Source organism: Somniosus microcephalus, chromosome 1 (assembly GCF_052327205.1).
Source record: "Somniosus microcephalus isolate GS21.2 chromosome 1, FLI_Smic_1.0, whole genome shotgun sequence".
Taxonomy (NCBI): Eukaryota; Metazoa; Chordata; class Chondrichthyes; order Squaliformes; family Somniosidae; genus Somniosus; species Somniosus microcephalus.
The window spans coordinates 162617410-162640867 of record NC_140987.1 but is presented as its reverse complement, the minus strand read 5'-3'; the positions used below and the strand labels follow the sequence as shown (position 1 = coordinate 162640867).

General features: G+C 45.2%; 1 protein-coding gene across 1 annotated transcript in view; it reads left to right on the top strand.

Annotated features, from left to right (window-relative positions):
• Nucleotides 1-23458, top strand: part of LOC147124429 (aminopeptidase Q-like) — a 338328-nt gene that overhangs the window by 213226 nt on the left and 101644 nt on the right. The window contains exons 10-11 of the mRNA XM_085987070.1: nucleotides 4986-5149; nucleotides 18757-18833. Of these exons, the coding sequence (XP_085843196.1) occupies nucleotides 4986-5149; nucleotides 18757-18833 (241 nt within the window). The remainder of the gene's footprint in view (nucleotides 1-4985; nucleotides 5150-18756; nucleotides 18834-23458) is intronic.

Here is a 23458-nt window from a genome sequence, read left to right as displayed (position 1 = left end):
GAGAACTGTTGGTGGAAAACCCTGGGATGGTAAGGTCTCGTGTGCCGACGCCTGTTGGCCCTCCTCCGGCTGGCCATGATTGGCACTCTCTCTCTGTGTCTCTGTGCCCTCTCAATGTAATGGGGAAGCCCAACGTTCCCACCCATTGCAGCCCCCGTAGTATGTGGCCACTCAAAGTTATGCTGGTGAAAAAGCAAAGCAACTACAAATTTCTGGTCAGAAGCCAAAAGTACCTCAGCGAGCGCTGACTCAATGCAGAAAGCTCTCTCCCTTTGTCCCTCTGCAAATCTCTCTCTCTCTCTCAGAAGGAGTGGTCCAAAAATGGCTACTACAAAGAAGCCAGGAAGAGCCCCCTTTAAATAGCGCCCCCCCAGCCCCACAGCGACTGGGAACCGTTCCAGTCAACCAGTCATTGGGAGCGACAGGCGGAAAGGAGGGGGGCGCCACTGAATTTCCGGTCCGGGGCGCCCCAAGGGCGTTGCACTCTGAAATGACGTCAGGATCTGCGTGCGCAGCTGAGCGGGCGTTGCGGTTTAGCGCCGCCGCTAAATGACTGCTCAATTTCGCGAGAGGCGCAGGTCTCGCCGCGCCCGGGCGCTAGCTGGCTCGCGCCCCACTTATCGCCCTCTTAAGGTGCTAATGGGTGGCGCAACCAACTGAATTTCTCCCCCAACCAATTTATTATTGCAACATATCTAAACTTTGATAATGTTTGGGTTTACTCTATTAAATCTCCTAATATAACACAGTAATTTGTCTGATAACTTTTATTAAGAATTACTTAGATTACAAAAATGAAGCCATCATCTACATTTTATAATCTATTCATCTCAAATGGGTATAAAAAAGCCACCATATTAAGTATAGAACAAACACACATCAAATCTGAAATCCTAAATTTCATAACAAATAGAAAGACAGATTTTTTCAAGTTACCTGTAAGAACAGTATTCAAAGATTCTGTCATAAAAAATTTTATTCGTTTAATCAAAACCTTTTGGAACATATGGATGTATTTGAGATTCAAAGTTCTCAAGAACAGCAAATGTTTTTAATCTTTATTACAGCCTGGTTTCATTTTTTTTTTAGTGCCCATTTCCTTCAAACTCATTACGGTATCTGAACAGACTTCAGCTTTTTAAAATTAGTTTTGAAGTCATTCCTATTCAGCCTTATGGTTTGCAAATAGAATTACATTTCATTCTTATGACCTAGTGGAAATCATACTTTTTGTTTAAATGAATTTAATACTTAAGGATTCATAGTCTAGTTCAGTGATTTTTTTCAAATTCATTCATGGGAAGTGGGCATCGCTGGCAAAGCCAGCATTTATTGCCCATCCCTAATTGCCCTTGAGAAGGTGGTGGTGAGCCGTCTTCTTGAACCGCTGCAGTCCGTGTGGTGAAGGTACTCCCACAGTGCTGTTAGGCAGGGAGTTCCAGGATTGGCGATACTTCTAAGTCAGGTTGATGTGTGACTTGGAGTGGAACTTGGAGGTGGTGGTGTTCCCATGCGCCTGCTGCCCTTGTCCTTCTAGGTGGAAGAGGTTGCGGGATTGGGAGTTGCTGCCGAAGAAACCTTGGTGAGTTGCTGCAGTGCATCTTGTAGATGGTACACACTGCAGCCACGGTATGCCAGTGGTGGAGGGAGTGGATGTTTAAAGTGGTAGAGGGGGTGCCAATCAACTGGGCTGCTTTGTCCTGGATGGTGTTGAGCTTCTTGAGTGTTGCTGGAGCTGCACTCATCCAGGCAAGTGGAGAGTATTCCATCACACTCCTTACTTGTGCCTTGTAGATGGTGGAAAGGCTTTGGGGAGTCAGGAGGTGAGGCTCTTGCCTCGGAATACCTAGCCTCTGACCTGCTCTTGATGCCACAGTATTTATGTGGCTGGTCCAGTTAAGTTTCTGGTCAATGGTGACCCCCAGGATGTTAATGGTGGGGGACTCGGTGATGGTAATGCCATTGAATGTCAAGGGGCAGTGTTTAGACTCTCGCTTGTTGGAGATAGTCATTGCCTGGCACTTCTGTGGCGCGAATGTTACCTACCACATATCGACCCAAGCCTGAACGTCGTCCAGGTCATGTTGCATGCGGGCATAGACTGCTTCATTATCTGAGGAGTTGTGAATGGCACTGAACACTACAGTCATCAGCAAACATCCACATTTCTGATCTTATGTTGGAGGGAAGGTCATTGATGAAGCAGCTGAAGATGGTTGGGCCGAGGACACTGCCATGAGGAACTCCTGCAGCGATGTCCTGGGGCTGTGATGATTGACCTTCAATCACCACAACCATCTTCCTTTGTGCTAGGTATGACTCCAGCCAGTGGAGAGTTTTCCCCCCCGATTCCCATTGACTTTAGTTTTACTAGGGCTCCTTCATGCCACACTCGGCCAAATGCTGCCTTGATGTCAAGGGCAGTCACTCTCACCTCACCTCTGGAATTCAGCTCCTTTGTCCACGTTTGGACCAAGGCTGTAGTGAGGTCGGGAGCTGAGTGGTCTTGGCGGAACCCAAACTGGGCATCAGTGAGCAGGTTATTGGTGAGTAAGTGCCGCTTGATGGCACTATCGATGACACCTTCCATCACTTTGCTGATGATTGAGAGTAGACTGATGGGGCGGTAATTGGCCAGATTGGATTTGTCATGCTTTTGTGGACAGGACACACCTGGGCAGTTACCCAGAGTTTATTTAATTCTAAAACAAAAACTGAAAATGCTGGAAATACTCAGCAGGTGGAGCATCTGTGGGGAGAGAAACAGAGTTAACATTTCAGGTCGATGACCTTTCGTCAGAACTGGAAAGAGTTCGAGATGTAACAAGCTTTAAGCAAGTACAGATGCAGGGAACGGGGGAGGGGAGGAAAGAACAAAAGGGAATGTCTGTGATAGGGTGGAAAGTAGGAGACATTGAAAGACAAAAGGGTGATGGTGCGAGGCAAAAGGAGATGGTAATGGGACAAGTAAAGAAATAGAGGCCGTGATTTCGCCAGCGGAGAGGTGGTGGCGGGTCCCAGTCCCGCTCCAGGCTCCAGCCTGCTCTCTCCAAGTGATTTTACATTGATTGGGCTTGTTAAGCCCGCCCTGTGCATTTCCTGACCAATTAAAAGAAGCGGGTCTGATGATATCATTTGTTGACCGATTTCCTTAAAGGGACCATGTCCATATTCATTTTGACAGTTGTTCTGTCAGTGTTCTGCAGCATTGAGGTGCTGCAAACACTGACAAGCACTGCACAAAGGTGAACAGCTGCACCCAGGCTCTCGCATGACTCCCTCCATATGCTTATGAAGGGAGACACAGCACGCAGGGAGGTTCTCTTCCCTTTCCATGAGCAGAAGAGACCTTCCCAGGACACCAATGCAGCCTGGTTGCACATTGCACAGGAGGGCAAAAGCAGGGATGTCATCAGGAGTGCCTGGCTACAGTGGCACAAACCTTTCAATAATCGGAGCAGATCACGAAACATTACTGCCAAGCCACACTCAACCTCATCCTACTTTGCCATTCATCACATCCACATCACTCTGCCTTCCCTACCCTACCGTACTTCTGCACATCTTTACTCACACCAACTTACCTTGCACCTCCACCCATCCCTCTCTATCTACATTATCACTTCCCCATCTCAATAGCCACCCCTCACACTCACCCTCATTCTACTGGAAGCATATCAACTAACAACACACAAGGGTAGGCACTTGAGTGGTTTAGCCAATGTCCATGTGAAGTTTCTATTAATGTGTTGTCAAACATTGAAATCTATATTTTCAACACTTTACCTTACTGGACAGATCTGCACTCACCTTTAGAAGTGTCTTAGTGAGTTCCAGTGAATGTTGCGACATAACTCTCTCTCTTCCCCCCCCCCCACCCCTACCACCACAATAGTGATGAGTGTGAAAGGAATGGCTTGAACATTATAAGGATGCTTTATGGTGCTGGTGTGGGGTGGTGTCAACCTGGCGCATCATGTGGCAGCCAGGGTGTACAACGTCAAGTGAATTAAATCTGGCCATGGTGATGCCATCGCTGGCCTCCCGGGCAGCAATGTTGTCAGGTGCTGATGCCCTGTGTCCTCTGCAGCATCAGGTGAGTGTGGAGAGGGTTGGTGTTGTTGTTGGTGATATTGTTGGTGATTTTGGTGTGCCTGGTGATGTTAGTGTTGGGGCTGATTGTGGAGGGATTCAGAGGACCAAGGTGAGATTTTTTCAAGGGCACCAATGTTGCTGGAATAGATGGCAGCTGAAGTTGAGATGACAGAAGCGATCTGTCAATGGTGAGAGAGCTTGCTCCAAGGAGGTGACAGTGGATAGAGAGTTTACTCCAAACACTTCCAAACTACATACAGCTCAAAAGTGCCGTCTAAGTCCTGAAGGCTCAAGCTTCTGACATTGGAAAGTGACCAGCTGTGAAATGTTAGCTTTCATATCACTTTTGCAGCTGTCGCCTATTCACAGCAATGGGGAGACATAGAGAACCCGACTTACTTACCTGACGTGATCTCCGATCAATGGGAACCTCGTAAAAAAGTGGGAAAATAGAAATAGGCTGCCAAAATAGTAGTTAACAAGCGTTTAACTATCATAAATACCTCTCCAGCCGTTTAGTGTCGGGTCTATTCTGAAATTGCAGACCCGACACTTTGGAAACTTATATGGAGGTGGGTTCGGAGCGGGCTCCCAACCCACTGTCAATCATTTCAATTTTGACAGTGGACCCGCCTCCAAACACGCTCTCTGAGCGCCGGCAAAATTCAGCCCAGTGTATTTTTTTGCCAGTAGCAGTTGTTGCAGCAGATACATTTCACTCTATCTGAGTGATGTGTGATGACATCCACCTGGAAGGATGAACAATTCTAACATAATAATTATGAGTTTATTGAGTGCCAGTCAATGGTTGATTACTGGGAAATAATCGTCAATATATACAGTAAAAGCATAATTAATGAATTACTAATTAGTGATTTCTGCTTCACTAGGCTTTGGATAGTCAGGATGCAATTAAGCTACCAGCATCACTGAAATCCATCATGGACACATGGACGATGCAGGAAGGATACCCTGTTATAACAGTTAATACATCAAGTGGCACCATAACACAGGAACAGTACTTTGCAAAATCAGTGGAAAACAGAATTTCAAAGTATGTATGATATTCTACTTTCAAATGTGTTGTCAGTCATTCTGTTTTCTCACCAGCGATAGGTAGGTAACTTTAACTACCTACCAGAGAACAAAATTATTTCCATCCCTAAATTTGTGATGTATATTTCCCCCTTCATATAATGCAGCATTTATTTCTATGCTTTTGCAACCTTTTACTAGATTACAGTCTGACCATTATTGGATAAGGTACTTTTGTTGCTGTTAAGCTGAGAATCCTTCTTTAAAAAGTACTTTACTTCCTGTCCTCTTTTGAACCTCCTATATTATGCATCATCTAAGGCCAGAAAGAGTAAATAGATGTCAAGCCTCTGCCTCTGCCATTCTGAGACCAGCTACCCGGTGAGGTGACTTTGGGTGAAACCTCCAACTAATTTCACCTTCTTCTCGCAGCAGCATGACTGAGGTTGGTAATTCAGCATGTGGGGGGATCACGGGTGTGAACCTGCATCCCATCAATCCTTGACTTGGTGCTCCAATACATTGTACCATTGTTGTACTACAGCTCAAACTTCACTCCAGAAACAAATTTTGGTCATGTTGCTCTGGGTTACCATTCTAAAGGATTGAGAACAAGGCAAACTGGCCTAGGAAAGATCCCTTCCCATACCACTCTAGGCCATTTTGTGGTAGGTCAACCAAGCAATGATACTGATGTGTTTCCAGAGAATTGGAGAGAAAGTAAAACAGTGTTTATAAATTACTTATACGCATATAATATTTCACAAAATATGTGTCCCTTATCAAGTTTAACTTCAATTCAACTTAATAACTTTAGGCTGCAGAATTAGAATTATGTATAAGGAATAGTCTGAGGAAGAAAAATAAAATCAAGAAATATATCACCAGGACCCTTCCTCCCATCACTACCCACAAATTAACAACCATTATCCCAGTAGATAAACTGATCTTCTCTACCCACCAATATTTCCATTATTATATCTATGTGTATGTCTTACTAAAAATATTATACCCCTGTATCTGCACACCCTTCCTGCCTGCATATGACTTCTAGTTGTTATATTTTTGTCACACTTTGCCTGCCAAATTTATATCTTCATAAATTCCTGTATCCACATTTAGAATGGGTTTTCTATATGTAAACATGCGAAGCTGCAATTAAACAATTTGACCACCAGGTAATTGTGGAGCAGATTTGTAAGCTTTCACTAACAACTCATTCACTTGCTTCTCGCTGCTGCCACTCAGCACCCTCACGAATTTAGATTAAAACATTTTTTTTAATCAAAAACTGGCCTACAAATAATTTTTTTTCAAGCCGCCACTACCACCTTACCAATAGCCTATTTAAGGCCCTGCTGCTCGCTGGCAAAGGCTCGGCACCCAGTCAAGTCCCCCAGCTTGCCACTCACTTAATCAAGGCTCCATTGTGCTTGGCAATGCAGTGCTGGTTGCCTGGATTTGAATTTTGTGGTTCAACTATTCTTAATCTGTAGAAGGCTGGCAAGGATGCTGTTAATTTATGGAACTGGTTGTAATCTGTAGGGGATTGACAGGGACACAGTTAACTTATGAACTCAATATCACATATGGGGACCTGAGCTATGAAGCAGATGACATTAAAGCTGTATGTAGATGCAATTGGATGATGCCAGGGGTGGGAAACAATTGCTATGAAAGAAAGAAATAACTTGCATTTATATAGCGCCCTTCATGACTTCAGGACATCCTAAAACACTAGGATAATTTCCACTGCAACAGAGAAGACTAGGAGGAGATTTAATAAAGGTTTTTAAAATTATGAAGGATTTTTATAGGCTGAATAGGGAAAGAATTTCTTCTAGTTGGGGAGTTATTGATCAGGGGTAATCAATTCAAAATTGTCAGAAAGAGAGTGAAGAGAAAGATTAGAAGAAATGTCTTTAACTCAGGGAATGGTTGAGGCAGAAACCATTGCATCTCTTAAAGAAAAAGTGGTTAAATATGTAATGCAGAGGAAGATGCGGGACTATTGGGGAGTGTGCGAAGCAGTGGGATTAGTTTTGGATCACTCCAGCAAAGAGTTGGCACTGGCATGATGGGCTGAATGGCCTGTTGTGCTGTAAACTTCTATGGTTCTATGGTAGGAGCCACAGAGAAGGGAAAGGGGGGTGGCAACTAGAGAAAGGAAGATGGAGGGAGCCACACAGAGGGGTAAGGGCAGCCGCCAAAGGGGAGCCAGCTATAGAAGGGGTGGGTAGATATGGGCAACCACACAGGTGGGTGACGGGCAGTCAGTGAGAAGTATAGGGGCCAACCAATGAGTGCGAGTAGGAGGAGGAAAATAGGAAGCATAAAGCAGTGAGGGGTATCAGGCAGATAGGGAGAGATCGTGGTAGGGATTATAAATCGGTTACCTGGAATGATAGTGGTCAGTGGAGATAGAAGAATAGGGGAGGAATTTGTTTTTGTTTTAGTGACGCTCTCTCTATTTGTTTCTTTTTACTGCCATTTGTAGTGTTTGTATTGTTAACTACAGCTCTACTGGTTCACGTTTCACTCTCATATTTCTCTTTCTTTTAGTTTTACTCCCACTCTGGCATTTGTTTGTATTTTTCAGTTCAACTACTGGCTTTTATTTTTTAACCGCTATGCTTCTCCTTTTAGGCCCTACTCCTGATTTTCTGCTTTTTTAATTTAAAATATCTACACACTGTGAAACCTCTCAAGCCTCTCAAGTGCTTATAAAATTATAATTTTCAGTTTTCCTCACTATTTGTCCCCTCACAATTCCCTCAGTTGTAATTGCCCTCACTCCTCATTTTGTGCTTAGACCTCATCCCACAAACCTCTTCCGTGCTTACCACCACCAAACCCTTAACTTTCCTTCTCAAATTTTTCAGCAATTCCTCTTCTTTCCAAACCTCTACATTAATATAAAAAACTTTTAATATACAGTTTTGTTCCAAACATTCAATTGTTAACATTGATCTATTATATATAATAAAAATGGTAGGTGGGTCACAACATCCCATTTCAAAATGCACTGAAATCACCTATGTCAACTGACCCTTATGGGACTTTTCCATTATATTTACCTGCAATACATGTCATGCCTGTAGATAGCGCTGTTCTAGGGATTTTCTGTCGATGTCTTCTGTATGGTGCAGCATCTGCACCTCCTGTGTCGGGACCGGGTGCTAGGGTTTGGATGATCAGCCATGATCTCGTTGAATGGCGGAGCAGGCTCGAAGGGCCGAATGGCCTACTCCTGCTCCTATCTTCTATGTTTCTATGTTTCTATATAATTATCTACGATATCTCTCCTTAATTTGTTTGTTGATGTAAAAAATTATAAATAACTATGTATTAAATCTCTCCTTAATTCTTGGCATATACTAATCCTATATTTATATATATATATATATATATATAAATATTATATTTATGATACTTGCATGTTTTGTTCTTTATTTTATTTTTAAAAATTGTATTTATATTTTCATTTTTATTAATTATCAATCGCTAGAGATAGATATATCTTAGATGTATATGTCTAAGGCAGAGTGGTTTTAATGGGGGATTTTAACTTTCATATAAATTGGGATAAGCAGACTAGCACCTGTCAGAAAGATAGTGAATTTCTTGAGTGTGTCCTGAATAGTTTTCTACAACAATATGTCCTGGAGGCAACAAGGGGGCATGCCTTATTAGATTTAGTAATGAGTAATGAGCCAGATTTAATTAACAGCCTAACTGTACGTGAACATTTATCCAGTAGCAATCATAACATGATCGAGTTCAATGTAGCGTTTGAAAGGGAGAAACGTGAAACAGCTACTAAGATTCTAGATTTGGGTAAGGCCGACTTCAAAGGGATGAGACAGAGACTGTCCAGAGTAAACTGGGCAAATCTGTTAATGGGTAAAACAGCAGAAGATCAATGGGAGGTGTTCAAAAAAGAATTTAAGGTGATACAGAACCAGTTTATACCTCTGAGGAGCAAGAGCTCTACTTGTCAAAATAAACAGCCATGGACGACTAAAGAGTTAAGGGACAGCATAAAACTAAAAGAAAAAGCATACAGGTACATAGATTATTAAAATGTCATGAACAGGTACAGAAAATAATCAAAAAGGCTAATGGAATGCTGGTCTTTATATCTAGAGGACTAGAATACAAGGGGGTAGAAGTTATGCTGCAGCTATACAACACCCTGGTTAGACCACACCTGGAGTACTGTGAGCAGTTCTGGGCACCACACCTTAGGAAGGATATATTGACCTTGGAGGGAGTGCAGCGTAGGTTTACCAGAATGATACCCGGACTTCAAGGGTTAAGTTAGAAGGAAAGATTACACAAATTAGGGTTGTATTCCCTAGAATTTAGAAGGTTAAGGGATGATCTGATTGAACTTTTCAAGATATTATGGGGAACAGATAGGGTAGATAGAGAGAAACGATTTCCACTGTTTGGGGATTCCAGAACTAGGGGGCATAATCTAAAAATTAGTGCCAGACCTTTCAGGAGTGAAATTAGGAAACACTTCTACATACAAAAAGTAATAGAAGTTTGGAACTCTCTTCCGCAAACGGCAATTGATGCTAGATCAATTATTAATTTTTAATCGGAGATTGATAGCTTTCTGTTAACCAAAGATATTAAGGGATATGGGCCAAAGGCAGCTATATGGAGTTAGATCACAGATCAGCCATGGAACTCCCTACCTAACAGTACTGTGGGAGTACCTTCACCACATGAATTGCAGCAGTTCAAGAAGGTGGCTCACCACCACCTTCTCAAGGGCAACTAGGGATGGGCACTAAATGCTGGCCTTGCCAGCGACGCCCAGGTCCTATAAGCGAATAAAAACATTTTTTAAACCACTCTACCTTTACTACACACTTGTCTAATCTCTGCATTTATACAATCTAGCTCTTCATAGCTGCTACCAGGGGCCCTATACACAACTCCCACCACAGTCTTAAATCCTTTCCTATTTCTTAGTTCTACCCATAAAGTCTTCACTGCCTGCTTACCTCTCGTTATATCCTCTATCATTGAAGTGATTTCATCCTTAATCACTAAGGCTACTCCTCCCCTCAGCCATTTTCCCTTCTTTCCTGTAGACCTTATAACCTGGTATATTTAGTTCCTAGTTCTGACCGTCTTGCAGCCATGTCTCAGTAATGACTACCATGTCATACCCTCCAATTTGAATTTGCGCCTGCAGTTCATTCAATTTATTCCTTATACTCCGTGCCTTTGTATAAAGAACGCTTAATTGGTCCACACACCCTAGCCTGTCCTTCAGCTCTAATGTTTTTCTCACTTGTTTCTTATTTCTCTCACCTGGTTTAATCACTTTACATCTTTTAGTTTTCCCCCTAAAGCACAATTTCTGACTGTTACTCTACTCTCTTCCCTTTCGTTTGTTTTTGAACTACAATTTTTACTACAATTTCCACCTGAGCCCTCCCCCCCGCATTTACTAGTTTAAATTCCTTGTGACCTCCCTATTTATCCTTTCCGCTAGGACCCTGGTCCCAGACCGGTTCAGGTGGAGCCTGTCCCAACAGTTCCTTCCTGTCCCACTACTGGTGCCAGTGCCCCATGAAATAGAAATTTATAGTAACATAGGCCAGAATTTTAACTTGGAGGCGGGTAGGGAGCTGGGTGGGGGGGGGGGTGGGCGGGGGTGGTGGGGGTGCACTGGAATGCGTTTGGGAAATCCGGGAGAACAGATTTCCCTCAAGGCCTGCCGAATTTAAGGGCGGGCCTGATTAGCATTTTGATTCTCTGTTTCCCACCTGCAACCTGCAAACTGCCAGATTGAGAGGCTGCCGGGCTGTCGGGCAGGTGGCAGAAAGAAGCAAGGGAGGGATCGGTGATCGGGGGTTGGGGGGGAGGGCTGGGATCATTGCAGGCCAGAAATTGGGATGGGGAGGGGGGAAATCTCTGGCCTCTGATCAAAGCAGATCAAAGTCCAGAAAGAACTTCCTAGGAGTTTTTGATTTCTTCATCTTTACTGTCTAAAAAGGCATGGTATCATGTCGTGAGTTCGCTGGCCACATGGACAGCAGTATATAACTTCAACATCACTAAGGTAATGATCAGGATTATACTTTGCAACAAGAGGGGTGGCTCAAGTACATTCCAAACCAAAAGAATATCATTAATATATTGGCCACAAGCAACACTAAGCAAACATAGATGGAGAACAGGAAAGATGTGATTACACTAGAGAAGGTACAAAGGAGATTTACGAGGATGTTGCCAGAACTGGAGAATTTTAGCTATTGGCTAGGCTGGGGTTGTTTTCTTTGGAACAGAGGAGGCTGAGGGGAGACTTAATTGAAGTGTATAAAATTATGAGGAGCCTAGATAGAGTGGATAGGAAGGATCTATTTCCATTAGCAGAAAAGTCAATAACCAGGGGGCATAGATTTAAAGTAACTGGTAGAAGAATTAGAGGGGAGTTGAGAATTTTTTTCACCCAGGGGTTGGTGGGGGTCTGGAACTCACTGCTTGAAAGAGTGGTAGAGGCAGAAGTACTTGGATATGCACTTGAAGTGCCGTAACCTACAAGGCTACAGACCAAGAGCTGGAAAGTGGGATTAGGCTGGATGCAATGCTCCCTTTAAGCCGCTTGGCTGCGCAGCGCTCTGCATCTCCCTCGCAGCCGGCTCACCGGCTTTTAAATAGGGAAAACCGCACATGCGTGGTATTTTGAATGGGACATGCAGCCCCTTAAAGGGGCCATGCAGATGATGGGCCAAATGGCCTCCTTCTGTGCTGTAAACTTCTATGAGAACCCCTCTGCATTCTGTATGTGTTTAATGTCCTTATATTGAGGAATGTAGGGAACCACTCCACCAAACACCATTGCCCCCACTGCTATCCAAGAAGCCAGTTTGCTAACAGGTAGGGCGAACTGCTTAAGGGAGCTCAGGTTCTCTTCCATTTTCATTAAAAAATAAATCAAGGCAATGCTGCCAAGATGGAGGGGGCGGGTGTAGTGGTTATGTCACTAGACTGGTAAGCCAGAGGCTCAGTCAAATGCTCTGAGGATATGGGTTCAAATCCCACCACGGCAGCTGGTGGAATTTAAATTCAATTCAATTTAATTCTGGAATTAAATGTTAGTCTTAGTAATGGCGACCATGATACCATTGTCGATTGTTGCAAAAACCCATCTGGTTTACTAATGTCCTTTAGGGAAGGAAATCTGCCGTCCTTACCTGGTCTGGCCGACATGTGACTCCAGACCCACAGCAATGTGGTTGACTCTTAATGCCCTCTGAAGGCCTAGCAAGCCACTCAGTTGTAAACAACTGCTACGACCTACACCATATGGACTGCAGCAGTTCAAGAAGGTGGCTCACCACCATCTTCTCAAGGACAATTAGGGATGGGCACTAAATGCAAGCCTAGCCAGCCAGCGACGCCCACATCCCATCAATGAATAAAAAAAATTTTTTTTAAAGGAAGGCCGGGATCGTCGAGGGCTGGAGATCAGGGCTTTGGGTAGGACTGCCGGGATTGGAGCAGGCCAGAGATCGGGCGGTGGGGGGATGGTGGGGGGTGGGGGAGGTAAGAAGGCCGGGATCAGAGGGGACTGGAGATTGGAGGCCGGAGTAGGGGGTGGGGACTGGAGGCCTTGTGGGGGGAGATAGGAGGCCTGGGGGGTGGGGAGGTCAGGGGAGATCGGAAAGGTCACACGCCATTGATTTGGACTCTGCCACCCCTATGTCAGCCCACCACTGCAATCCCCCATCCCACTGGTAGTAAATATAAACCCACAGGTGCAATGTTGCTCCACTCCATCCCCCAAATCATTAATATAGATTGTAAAGAGTTGGGGTCCCAGCACTGACCCCTGCGGAACACCACTAGTTACTGATTGCCAGCCCGAGAATGAACCATTTATCCCAACTCTTTGTTTTCCACCCATGCCAGTATTTTACCCCCAATCCCGTGATTTCTTATCTTGATCAGTAATCTTTTGTGTGGAACCTTGTGGCGGTAGGGATTGTGGATGCATTGGTGATTATTTTCCAGAGCTCCCTGGACTCAGGAAAGGTCCCGGCAGATTGGAAAACTGCTAATGTAACACCCTTATTTAAGAAGGGAAGTAGACAAAAAGCTGGAAACTATAGACCAGTTAGCCTAACATCTGTGGTTGGCAAAATGTTGGAGTCCATTATTAAAGAAACAGTAACAGAGCATTTGGATAAACATAATTTAATAGGACAGAGTCAGCATGGTTTTATGAAGGGGAAGTCATGTTTGACAAATTTGCTCGAATTCTTTGAGGATGTAACATACAGGGTGGATAAAGGGGGAACCAGTGGATGTAGTGTATTTGGACTTTCAAAAGGCATTTGACAAGGTTCCACACAAAAGTGAGGGGGCTTGATCGGGTGGATGCGGTGAGGATGTTTCCACTGATGGGTGAGACTAGAACTAGGGGGCATAATCTAAGAATAAGGGGCTGCCCTTTCAAAACTGAGATGAGGAGAAACTTCTTCACTCAGAGGGTAGTAAATCTATGGAATTTGCTACCCCAGAGAGCTGCGGAAGCTGCAACATTAAATAAATTTAAAATGGAGATAGACAGTTTCCTAGCAGATAAGGGAATTAGGGGTTACGGGGAGAGGGCAGGGAAGTGGACGTGAGTCTAGATTCGGATCAGCCATGATCCTATTGAATGGCGGAGCAGGCCCGAGGGGCCGTATGGCCTACTCCTGCTTCTACTTCTTATGTTCTTATGTTCTTATAACAAGTAGATATGTTCAGGCTGTTGATTGGGAATTCTGGCCTCCTTGAGACCTCCCGCGATGCGCACTGCACTGTGAGCAAAATATTGACCATCCACCGTGTGTAGTCTTCCTAAGGAAGAGTTTGGGCGGTATTGATCTAGAAACTCCTTGGTCGACCTGGCCCACCTCATTCCCCAGCACTAGATCCAGCAATACCTCCTTCCTAATTGGGCCAAGAACATACTGGTCAAGGAAATTCTCCAGAACACACTTCAGAAATTCTTCCCCCTCCTTTCCCTTTACCCTAGCATTATCCCAATCAATTACACCTCAACAGAGCCGGGACTAATATTCTCGCAGGGAGGTTAGCTAGTGCTGTTGGGGAGGATTTAAACTAGCTTGGCAGGGGGATGGGCACCAGTATATAGGAGTAGAAATGACGAATAAGGGACATGAAAGAGTGAGTATGTTGCATAGTACTAGAGAAGTGAAGATGAAAATAAGATTAAAATAAGATTGGCAAAGAGAGAATATGAGAGTAGAATGGCGGTTAACATAAAAGGAAACCCAAAAATCTTCTACCGGCATGTAAACAATAAGCAGGTAGTAAGAGGCGAGGTGGGGCCTATTATCGACAAAGAAGGTGTTATATGCCTAGAGGCGCAGGGCAAGGCTAGAATACTCAATGAGTACTTTGTATCGATGTTTACTAAGGAGGTCGATGCTGACAAAATATCGGTAGAAGTGGAAAAGGTAGAAGCAATGGAAGGGGTGAAAATTGATAGACAGGATGTACTAGAAAGGTTGGGTATGCTTAGAGTGGATAAGTCGCCTGGTCCAGATGATTTGTATCCCAGATTGCTAAGGGAATTGAGGGAGGAGAAAGCAGAAGGGCCTGCCATATTTTTCCAATCTTCCCTAGATGCGGGGGAGGTGCCTGAGGATTGCAAAGTGGTAAATGTGACACCATTGTTCAAGAAAGTGTGTAAGGACAATCCTAGTAACTACAGGCTGGTCAGTTTAACATCAGTGGTGGGTAAAGTTTTAGAAACAATAATCAAGGAAAAAATTAACGGGCACTTGGAGAGGTTTAAGCTAATTAAGGAGAGCCAACATGGATTTGTAAAAGGCAGATCATGTTTGACTAATCTAATTGAATTTTTTGATGAAGCAACAGGGAGGATTGATGAAGGGAATGCAATGGATGTTGTCTACATGGATTTTAGGAAGGCCTTTGACAAAGTACTACATAGAAGGCTGGTTAACAAAATTGATGCTCATGGAATAGATGGGTCAGTGGCAGCTTGGATAAGGAATTGGCTTAAGGACAGAAAATAGTGAGTTGTGGTAAATGGCTGTTTTTCAGACTGGAGGATGGTAGACAGTGGTGTTCCCCAAGGGTCAGTGCTGGGGCCACTGCTTTTTTTGATATATATAAATGACTTGGATATTGGAATACAGAGTAGAATTTCTAAATTTGCCGATGCCGCCAAATTTGGGGGTGGTGGCAAACAGTGAGCATGATACCAATCGACTGCAACAGGACATAGAAAGTCTAGCAGAATGGGCAGACAAGTGGCAGATGGAATTTAATACAGAGAAGTGTGAGCAGAAGGAACAGGGTGAGTCAATATACACTTAATGGCACAGTTTTAAAGAGTGTGCAGGGGCAGAGGGACCTGGGAGTTAATGTGCATAGGTCCCTGAAGGTGGCAGGACATATTGAGAGAGTGGTTAGCAAAGCATATGGGATCTTGGGCTTCATAAATAGAGGTATTGAGTACAAAAGTAGAGAAGTTATGCTGAATCTTTATAAAGCGCTGGTTAGGCCACAACTGGAGTATTGCGTCCAGTTCTGGTCACCACACTTTAGGAAGGATGTGAAGGCCCTTGAGAGGGTGCAGAGGAAATTTACCAGAATGGTTCCAGGGATGGGGGATCTTAGCTATAAGGACAGATTGGAGAAGCTGGATTTGTTTTCATTAGAGCAAAGGAGGATGAGGGGCGATTTGATAGAGGTGTACAAGATTATGACGGGTTTGGATAGGCTAGATGGGGAAAGGCTGTTCCCATGAGTTGATGGTACAAGGACTAGAGGACACAGATATAAGGTTTTGGGCAAGAGATACAGAAAGGATGTGAGGAAAAACTTTTTTTACGCAGCGAGTGGTGAGGACCTGGAACTCACTGCCGACCAAATTGGTGGAAGCGGAGACACTCGATGTTTTCAAGGGGAGACTGGATAGGCACTTGAGGGAAATAAACTTGCAGGGCTACGGGGATAGAGCGGGGGAATGGGACAGACTCGATTGCTCTGCCGAGAGCCAGCACGGGCTCGCTGGGCTGAATGGCCTCCTTCTGTGCTGTTATGACTCTATGGGGGAGAAATTTGGTATCGCCCCGTTTGGGGGGCAATTATCGGCCGTGCGCAAAGTTTAGCGCTTGGCACTAATTATCACCTCTGACTGCCATCTTGGTCTCTATTGCCCGTGGAGGTGATTTGAGCGCTAAATCAAGCGCTACACACCTCTGTTAAGGCGCTGGCGAAAATCATGTGATGTCAGTTAGCAATGAAACACAGACACACTGGTGCTGGCCAGTTCTTAAAGGGGAGGGTCGATCTTGCTCTCCAGCCACACCCTGCTCATTGCAGCCTTGAATCTCGGCCTGGAGAGACCTACACGTTAATTCTGCTGCAAAGAACAATGGAGAGGCTCAGGGAAAGAGCTCAAAGTGCAGCCCCATAGTCGCTTCTAAATTGATGCAAGGAAGGTCAAATCAAAATGAACCTGCAAAGTGCTGCTCAGTACCCAAAACTCCTTCACACAGCGTTGAATCTCTCCAGAAGTCTCTCTCTCAGAATGCGTGCTGCAAAAATATGGCCGACAAAATAGGCAGGAAGTGGCCACCTTTAAATAGCTCAGTCCCTTCCCGACTGCAAAATGTTCCCCTCTACCTGTCGTTGCTAGCGGTAGGCGGAAAGGCAGGGGACGCCACTCAATATCCAGTCCGGGGCGTTGCACGCACAACTGACATCACAATTTGCGGGTGCAGGAGATCGTGGCGGTAGTGTTTAGCACCGCCGCAAAATGTCTGGTCAATTCCGCGAGTGGCGCAAACATCACTGCACCCAGGCGCTAGTTGCTTTGCACCTCATTAGCGCCCTAGGGCGCTAACGGGAGGTGCTAATCAACCGAATTTTCCCCCTATGACTCTATGGGGGAAAAATTGGGTTGCTTTGCGCCTCCCGTTAGCGCCCTCAGGGCGCTAACGGGGCACAAAGCAACTAGCGCCTGGGCACAGTGCCGCCCCAGCCTCCCGCAAAATTCCTGCAATGCCCCACTCGCGCCCTGGCCGCAATCTTCGGGACCACCCCCTGACATACCACCGGACGCTATGTCCGACGGGGTCAGGGGGGCCTACCTGCGGCCGGGGAGGCACTATTTAAAAGCAAAGTGCAGGGCAGCCATTTTTGTTGCTGGCCGCCTGCCAACACCTGATTGTGCTCCCGTCCCTGGCCTCCTGACCCCCGCCCCCCTCCACTCCCCCACCACAGAGTGCCAGCTGTGCTCCAAGAGCCTGGCACTTCTCTTGAGTGCCAGGCTCTTTTGCCGGCACTCCCGATCCCCAGGGGCCCAGCTGGGCCCCGGGTCATGCTTCGCAAGGCCCCTCCCCTTTAAGAAGTGGAGGAAGACCTACAGTACTGCAGTGCGATGTCGCGCTGCGGCATGTAGCACCGTGATGTTGACTCGCAGCGCTCCAAGAGGTATGCGGGGCGCTTCCAGTAGCGCCCCGCTTCCCTCTTGGGGCGCGACCACTCAATTTCTGGTGTGGGGGCGAAAATAGCACCCCCGCGATGGTAGCGCCGGGCGCTACTCAATTTTTAGCCCGATGACTCTATGTCAGCCTGCTACCACACCCATGTTTCTCCCTCACAACTGTTGGCCATTTATGGTCTGCTTAAATGGAAATGGATGTTGAGCTGTCCCAGCCCCTCTTCCTCTCCCCTAGGAGGCCTTGATAGCAGCGGTATAATCTCAGAGGCTTCCAGCAGAGTAGTTTGTTGTATAAGCAGAGGGCAGTTTACACAAGGATAGAGCTGCTCTCCTCCACCAAATTAGATCAGCCCACTGGAGGCTGAGGGTGACAGGAAAGTACAATGGTCTGGCCCCTGGCTCTGGGCATTGCAGCCATAGTCCTCCCTCCCTTAATGACTTGGGGCCATAAGAATGGGGCACTGATAATTAATTCAATGCAATCAACTCATTGTCAATACTATCTGTTACTGAATTTTCTGTGCATGACATTTCTGCTGATTACTACTGAAAGGACAACTGAATATACAGACGATATAAATGCAATGTTTACGGATAGGTAGGGCTTGATTCTAATTCCGAACCCCCCCCCCGCACCCCCACCCTCACCCACCTGGGGTAAACCATGAGAAGTTTACATGGGCAAAACCTATAAACAATGTGGGCATAGAAAATAATAATGGGAAAACATTGACACAAAAAGTGGAACAAAAACCTGAGAACAGGAAGTCAAGTGGTGCAGACAGACCGAACGTGATGACATCAGATATTCAATAAGATATCGATAGATTTTTAAAAAATCAAAACATTATAAATAAAATAAGGACAAAATATGTGACCATAAAATGGGGACTGGATTCTTTGGTTGAATGATTTCCCGTGCCCTCTAACCCCACCTCGACTGAGGACCACAAATGATCTTGACTTAATGTATGCAAGGCCACAGGAGGTGCACTAATTGCTAATTACATTTTGAAAGTACATTTACAGTATTGCAAATATTCAAAGGAAAGCAGTAATAAGCATTCAGGAAGTTAACCTCTCCTACCATTTCATTATTGCTTTTTTAGCTCCTCGTGGTTTATTCCTATTTTCTGGATGAAGAATGGATCTGTGCAACCAATTATCTGGCTTGAGAAAAAACATAGTAAGTACATTTATAATACTTTTACTCCATCTTAGGGTAAAGCTGCACTTCATGCTCCCTGTGGAGTTAATTAGAAAATATTACCCATCTGGAAAATGCAACAAGATCACATTTAGTGAAACAAACTCGGGATAATTTTCTGACTTCACACTTCTGGTAATGAACTTCACCCGCTGTCTGCGTTTATTGGAAATTCAGGCACACATTGCACATGCTCTTCCAACCAGTAATTCCCAATGTGTGATGCGAGCAAGAATTCCCCCGCCCCCAGGGAGTACGAGGTCCGAAAATTATCTCTTTACTCAAAGACTTCAGTAACATTTGGTTATTTTCTTTTAGTTACAAAATCAAGTTAATGGGAATACCTTCAAGAAAACTGATCAGTGTTGTGCAATTTGTGACAGCATGTTATCCACTTTGGTAGGAAAAATAGAAACGCAGAGTATTTATTCAATGGAGAGAGATTGGGAAATGTTGTTGTTCAGAGGGTCCTGGGTGTCCTTGTACACGAATCTGTTGTATCCATGTGTTAATGGAGACACGAAAGGCAGGAGTTGGTTTCACAGGTGTTTATTGAACAAAGTCTGGAGGTGAACTAACAGATACAAGACAATATACAGGCTTATATAGCCCGAGTGGCCATTACCGGCATTACAGTACACAGGGGGCTCTTAAAGGCACATACACCACAATTCCTCCCCTTTTAGACAACCAGTACATAATATTTTAAGTAATCATTAATTAACATGTTACAAGAACAATAATCTACACATTTGCTGCAGTTAATCAATTATAAGTCAGTCTCTCTGGAGGCTTCCTGACTCGGTCCGGATAACGCCTCGGTGGTGTAGTAGTTTCTGGTGGTGTAGTAGGTTCTTTTGGCAAGGCTGATTCGGCTTGAATGCCAGTGTCGGGTTCATCTGGTTCCAGTATCACCGGATCGGAGGTAGATACTATGGGTATCTCTACTTCATCATTAGGCGTATAGAGTTGTGGTGTAGGTTGTCCCTTTTCGGATGACTCTATGATCTGGTCAGCATGGTGCCTTATTATGCTTTCTCCAATGTCCACGGTATACATCAGCGGTCCTAGTCATGTGCAAATAGTTCCAGGCTGCCATTTCTCGGTACGGTAGTCCCGGGCCAAAACTTGTTGACCTATCTGGAAGGTTCTAGTTGGCCTTTCATTCATGCCTTGAAATTGCCGGTTCTCCACGTCCCTTCTGATGTTTGGCTTGATCAAATCCAGCCGGCATCTCAGGCTTCTATTGAAGAACATCATGGCGGGAGTTTGGTTTGTAACCACATGTGTTGCATTCCTGTATGCAAACAAGAAGTTATCTACCTTATGCTGAGGTTTTATGTCTTCATTACCCATGGCCTTTATGGCCTTCTTGAAGGTCTGGACAAACCTTTCAGCCAATCCATTGGTGGCGGGATGGTATGGGGCGGACGTGTAGTGCTTAACCCCATTGTTTTTTAAGAACTTCCTGAATTCTTCGGACACAAATTGCGGTCCATTATCAGAACAGATCTGTTCAGGCAGCCCATTCCTGGCAAATATGGTCCTTAATACTGTGATGGTTTTTTCCGTGGTGGTGGAGGACATCTTTATTACCTCCGGCCACTTGGAGTGTGCATCAACCGTGATTAAGAACATTGAGTCCATAAATGGACCAGCAAAGTCAATGTGTACCCTTTGCCATGGAGATGAGGGCCACTCCCATGGATGTAGAGGGGCTTGTGGTGGGGCATTTTGGACCTTCTGGCATCCTAGACAGCTCTTGGTCATTTCTTCGATGTCTCCATCGATACCTGGCCACCACACAAACACTCTCGCTAGGTTCTTCATTTTCACTCCACCCAGATGCCCCTCGTGAAGCTCCTTTAGCACTTTATCCTGGAGTTTGGGTCGAATCACCACTCTGGATCCTCACATCAAGGTTCCTCAGCACACTGACAGCTGTTCTCTTCTTTGCGAGAATGCTGGCAACAGTGGTTCGCCATGTGCTGGCCATCCCTTCACCGTTAAATCGTAGACTCGTGAGAGAGTCGGGTCATTTCTCGTTTCCTTTTCAACGGCAGAATTTGTTACTGGTAGACATTCCACTATGGTTGAGTGGAACATCTCCACTGGGTCTACTGTAGGTGCCTCTTCTACCGTTGGCAACGGTAGGCGTGATAAACCGTCAGCATTCCCATGCTGTTTTGATCCTTTGTATTCTATGTCATATTGGTGTGCCCCTAGGAAAAGGGACCACCTCTGTAGCCTTTGCGCTGTCATAATGGGAACGCCCTTTTTAGGGTTGAATATGGAGACGAGGGGTTGATGGTCAGTCAACAAGGTAAATTTTTGTCCGTGTAGGTAACGGTTGAATTTCTTCACTCCCCATACCAGGCTGAGTGCTTCCCTGTCGATCTGGGCATAGTTACGTTCAGCTGAGTTCAATGAGCGTGATGCAAAAGCTATCGGCCGCTCCGAGCCATCAGGAAATCTATGCGATAATACCGCTCCTACGCCTTAAGGGGATGCATCGCACGCCAGTCTGATTGGCAGTGATGGGTTGTAATGAGCCAAAACTTCCTTGGATGTGATCAAGCCTTTGCATTTATGGAAGGCACGTTTACAGTCTTCGCTCCATTTCCAAATTACTCCCGTTTGTAGCAGTTCGTTAAGAGGGTGCAGAAGATTTGACAAGTTCGGTAAATATTTATGATAGTAATTTATCAATCCCAGGAACGACCTTAATTGTGAGACATTTTCAGGTGCTGGGGCTTTTATGACTGCTTCAATTTTTTCAGGTGACTTATGCAACCCTTCCTCATTAATTATGTGGCCACAATATGATATTTGTTTCTGGAAAAATTCGCACTTGGGGCGATTTGCTCGTAGGCCCCGTTCTCTCAGCCGAGTGAGCACCTGCTCCAAATTGGCAAGGTGCTCGTTGTCGTTTTCTCCTGTTACAAGGATGTCATCTACGTAGCATTGAGTCCCCAGAATCCCTTGGAGGACTTGCTCCATAGCTCTTTGCCAGATAGCTGGAGCTGATGCTACTCCGAAAACCAGTCGATTGTACTGGTACAGGCCTTTGTGTGTATTTATCGTGAGATACTTTTTAGAGGCCTCTTCAACCTCCATCTGTAGATATGCATATGGTAAAAAAGGCATATGGGATACTTGCCTTCATTAGCCGAGGCATTGAATATAAGAGCAAGGAGGTTATGATGGAGCTGTATAAAACACTGGTTAGGCCACAGCTGGAATATTGTGTGCAGTTCTGGTCGCCACACTACAGGAAGGATGTGATCGCGTTAGAGAGGGTGCAGAGGAGGTTCACCAGGATGTTACCAGGGCTGGAGCGCTTCAGCTATGAAGAGAGACTGGGCAGGTTGGGTTTGTTTTCCTTGGAGCTGAGGAGGCTGAGGGGGGACATGATTGAGGTGTACAAAATTATGAGGGGCATAGATAGGATGGATGCTGAGGAGCTTTTTCCCTTAGTAGAGGGGTCGATAACTAGGGGGCATAGATTCAAGGTAAAGGGCGGGAGGTTTAGAGGGGATTTGAGAAAGAACTTTTTCACCCAGAGGGTGGTTGGAGTCTGGAACTCACTGCCTGAAAGGGTTGTGGAGGCAGAAACCCTCACAACATTTAAGAAGCATTTGGATGTGCACTTGAAATGCCATAGCATACAAGGCTACGGGCCAAATGCTGGAATATGGGATTAGATTAGACAGGGCTTGATGGCCGGCGCAGACACGATGGGCCGAAGGGCCTCTATCCGTGCTGTATTACTCTATGACTCTCTATGATATGCCTGTGCCAAGTCAATTTTGGTGAAACGTTTCCCTCCGGATAGTGAGGCGAAAATATCTTTTATCCTCGGAAGAGGATACTGTACCATGTGAAGGACCGGGTTTACAGTCACCTTGAAGTCCCCACAGATGCGAATTTTTCTCTGTTCTTCAGATTTATCATTATTCAACGTTTTCTTCATGACCGGGACGATGGGTGTTGCCCACTCGCTCCAATCTATTTTGGATAATACGCCTGCCTTTTCCAAATTCTCCAGCTCTGCCTCAACTGCTGGACGAATTGCGTATGGCACCGGCCTTGCCTTAAAAAACTTGGGAATTGCCGCATCTTCCACTTTTATTGAGGCGGTGATGCCTTTCAAGGTTCCTAGTTTCTGTTGAAACACTTCCTTGGCGTTGGCCAAGATGTCTTTTAATCGTTCAGGTATGACGTCATCATCATTTATTTTCTTACTGGTCACCGTCAGTGCCTGAATGGAGTGCCAGTCTAAACGTATCTTCCTGATCCATTCACGTCCCAACAGCGGTGGACCACCAGCTTGCAGAACGTATAAATACAGCTTCTGTATTTCCTTGCCGTTGTATACAACAGGCACCCTTATTTTCCCTTTGGGGTGTACTTTCTGCCCCGTATATGTTTTCAAGATAATGGATGTGTCTTTCAAAGGTATATGTGGAAATAGCCGCTCGTAATCCCGTCGACTTATGACGGTCAAAGCTGATCCTGTATCTAGCTCCATTTTAACTGGGGACCCCGCTATCGTGAGGGTAACCCAAATGGTCTGGTAATTTTCTTTGGCAATTACATTATGT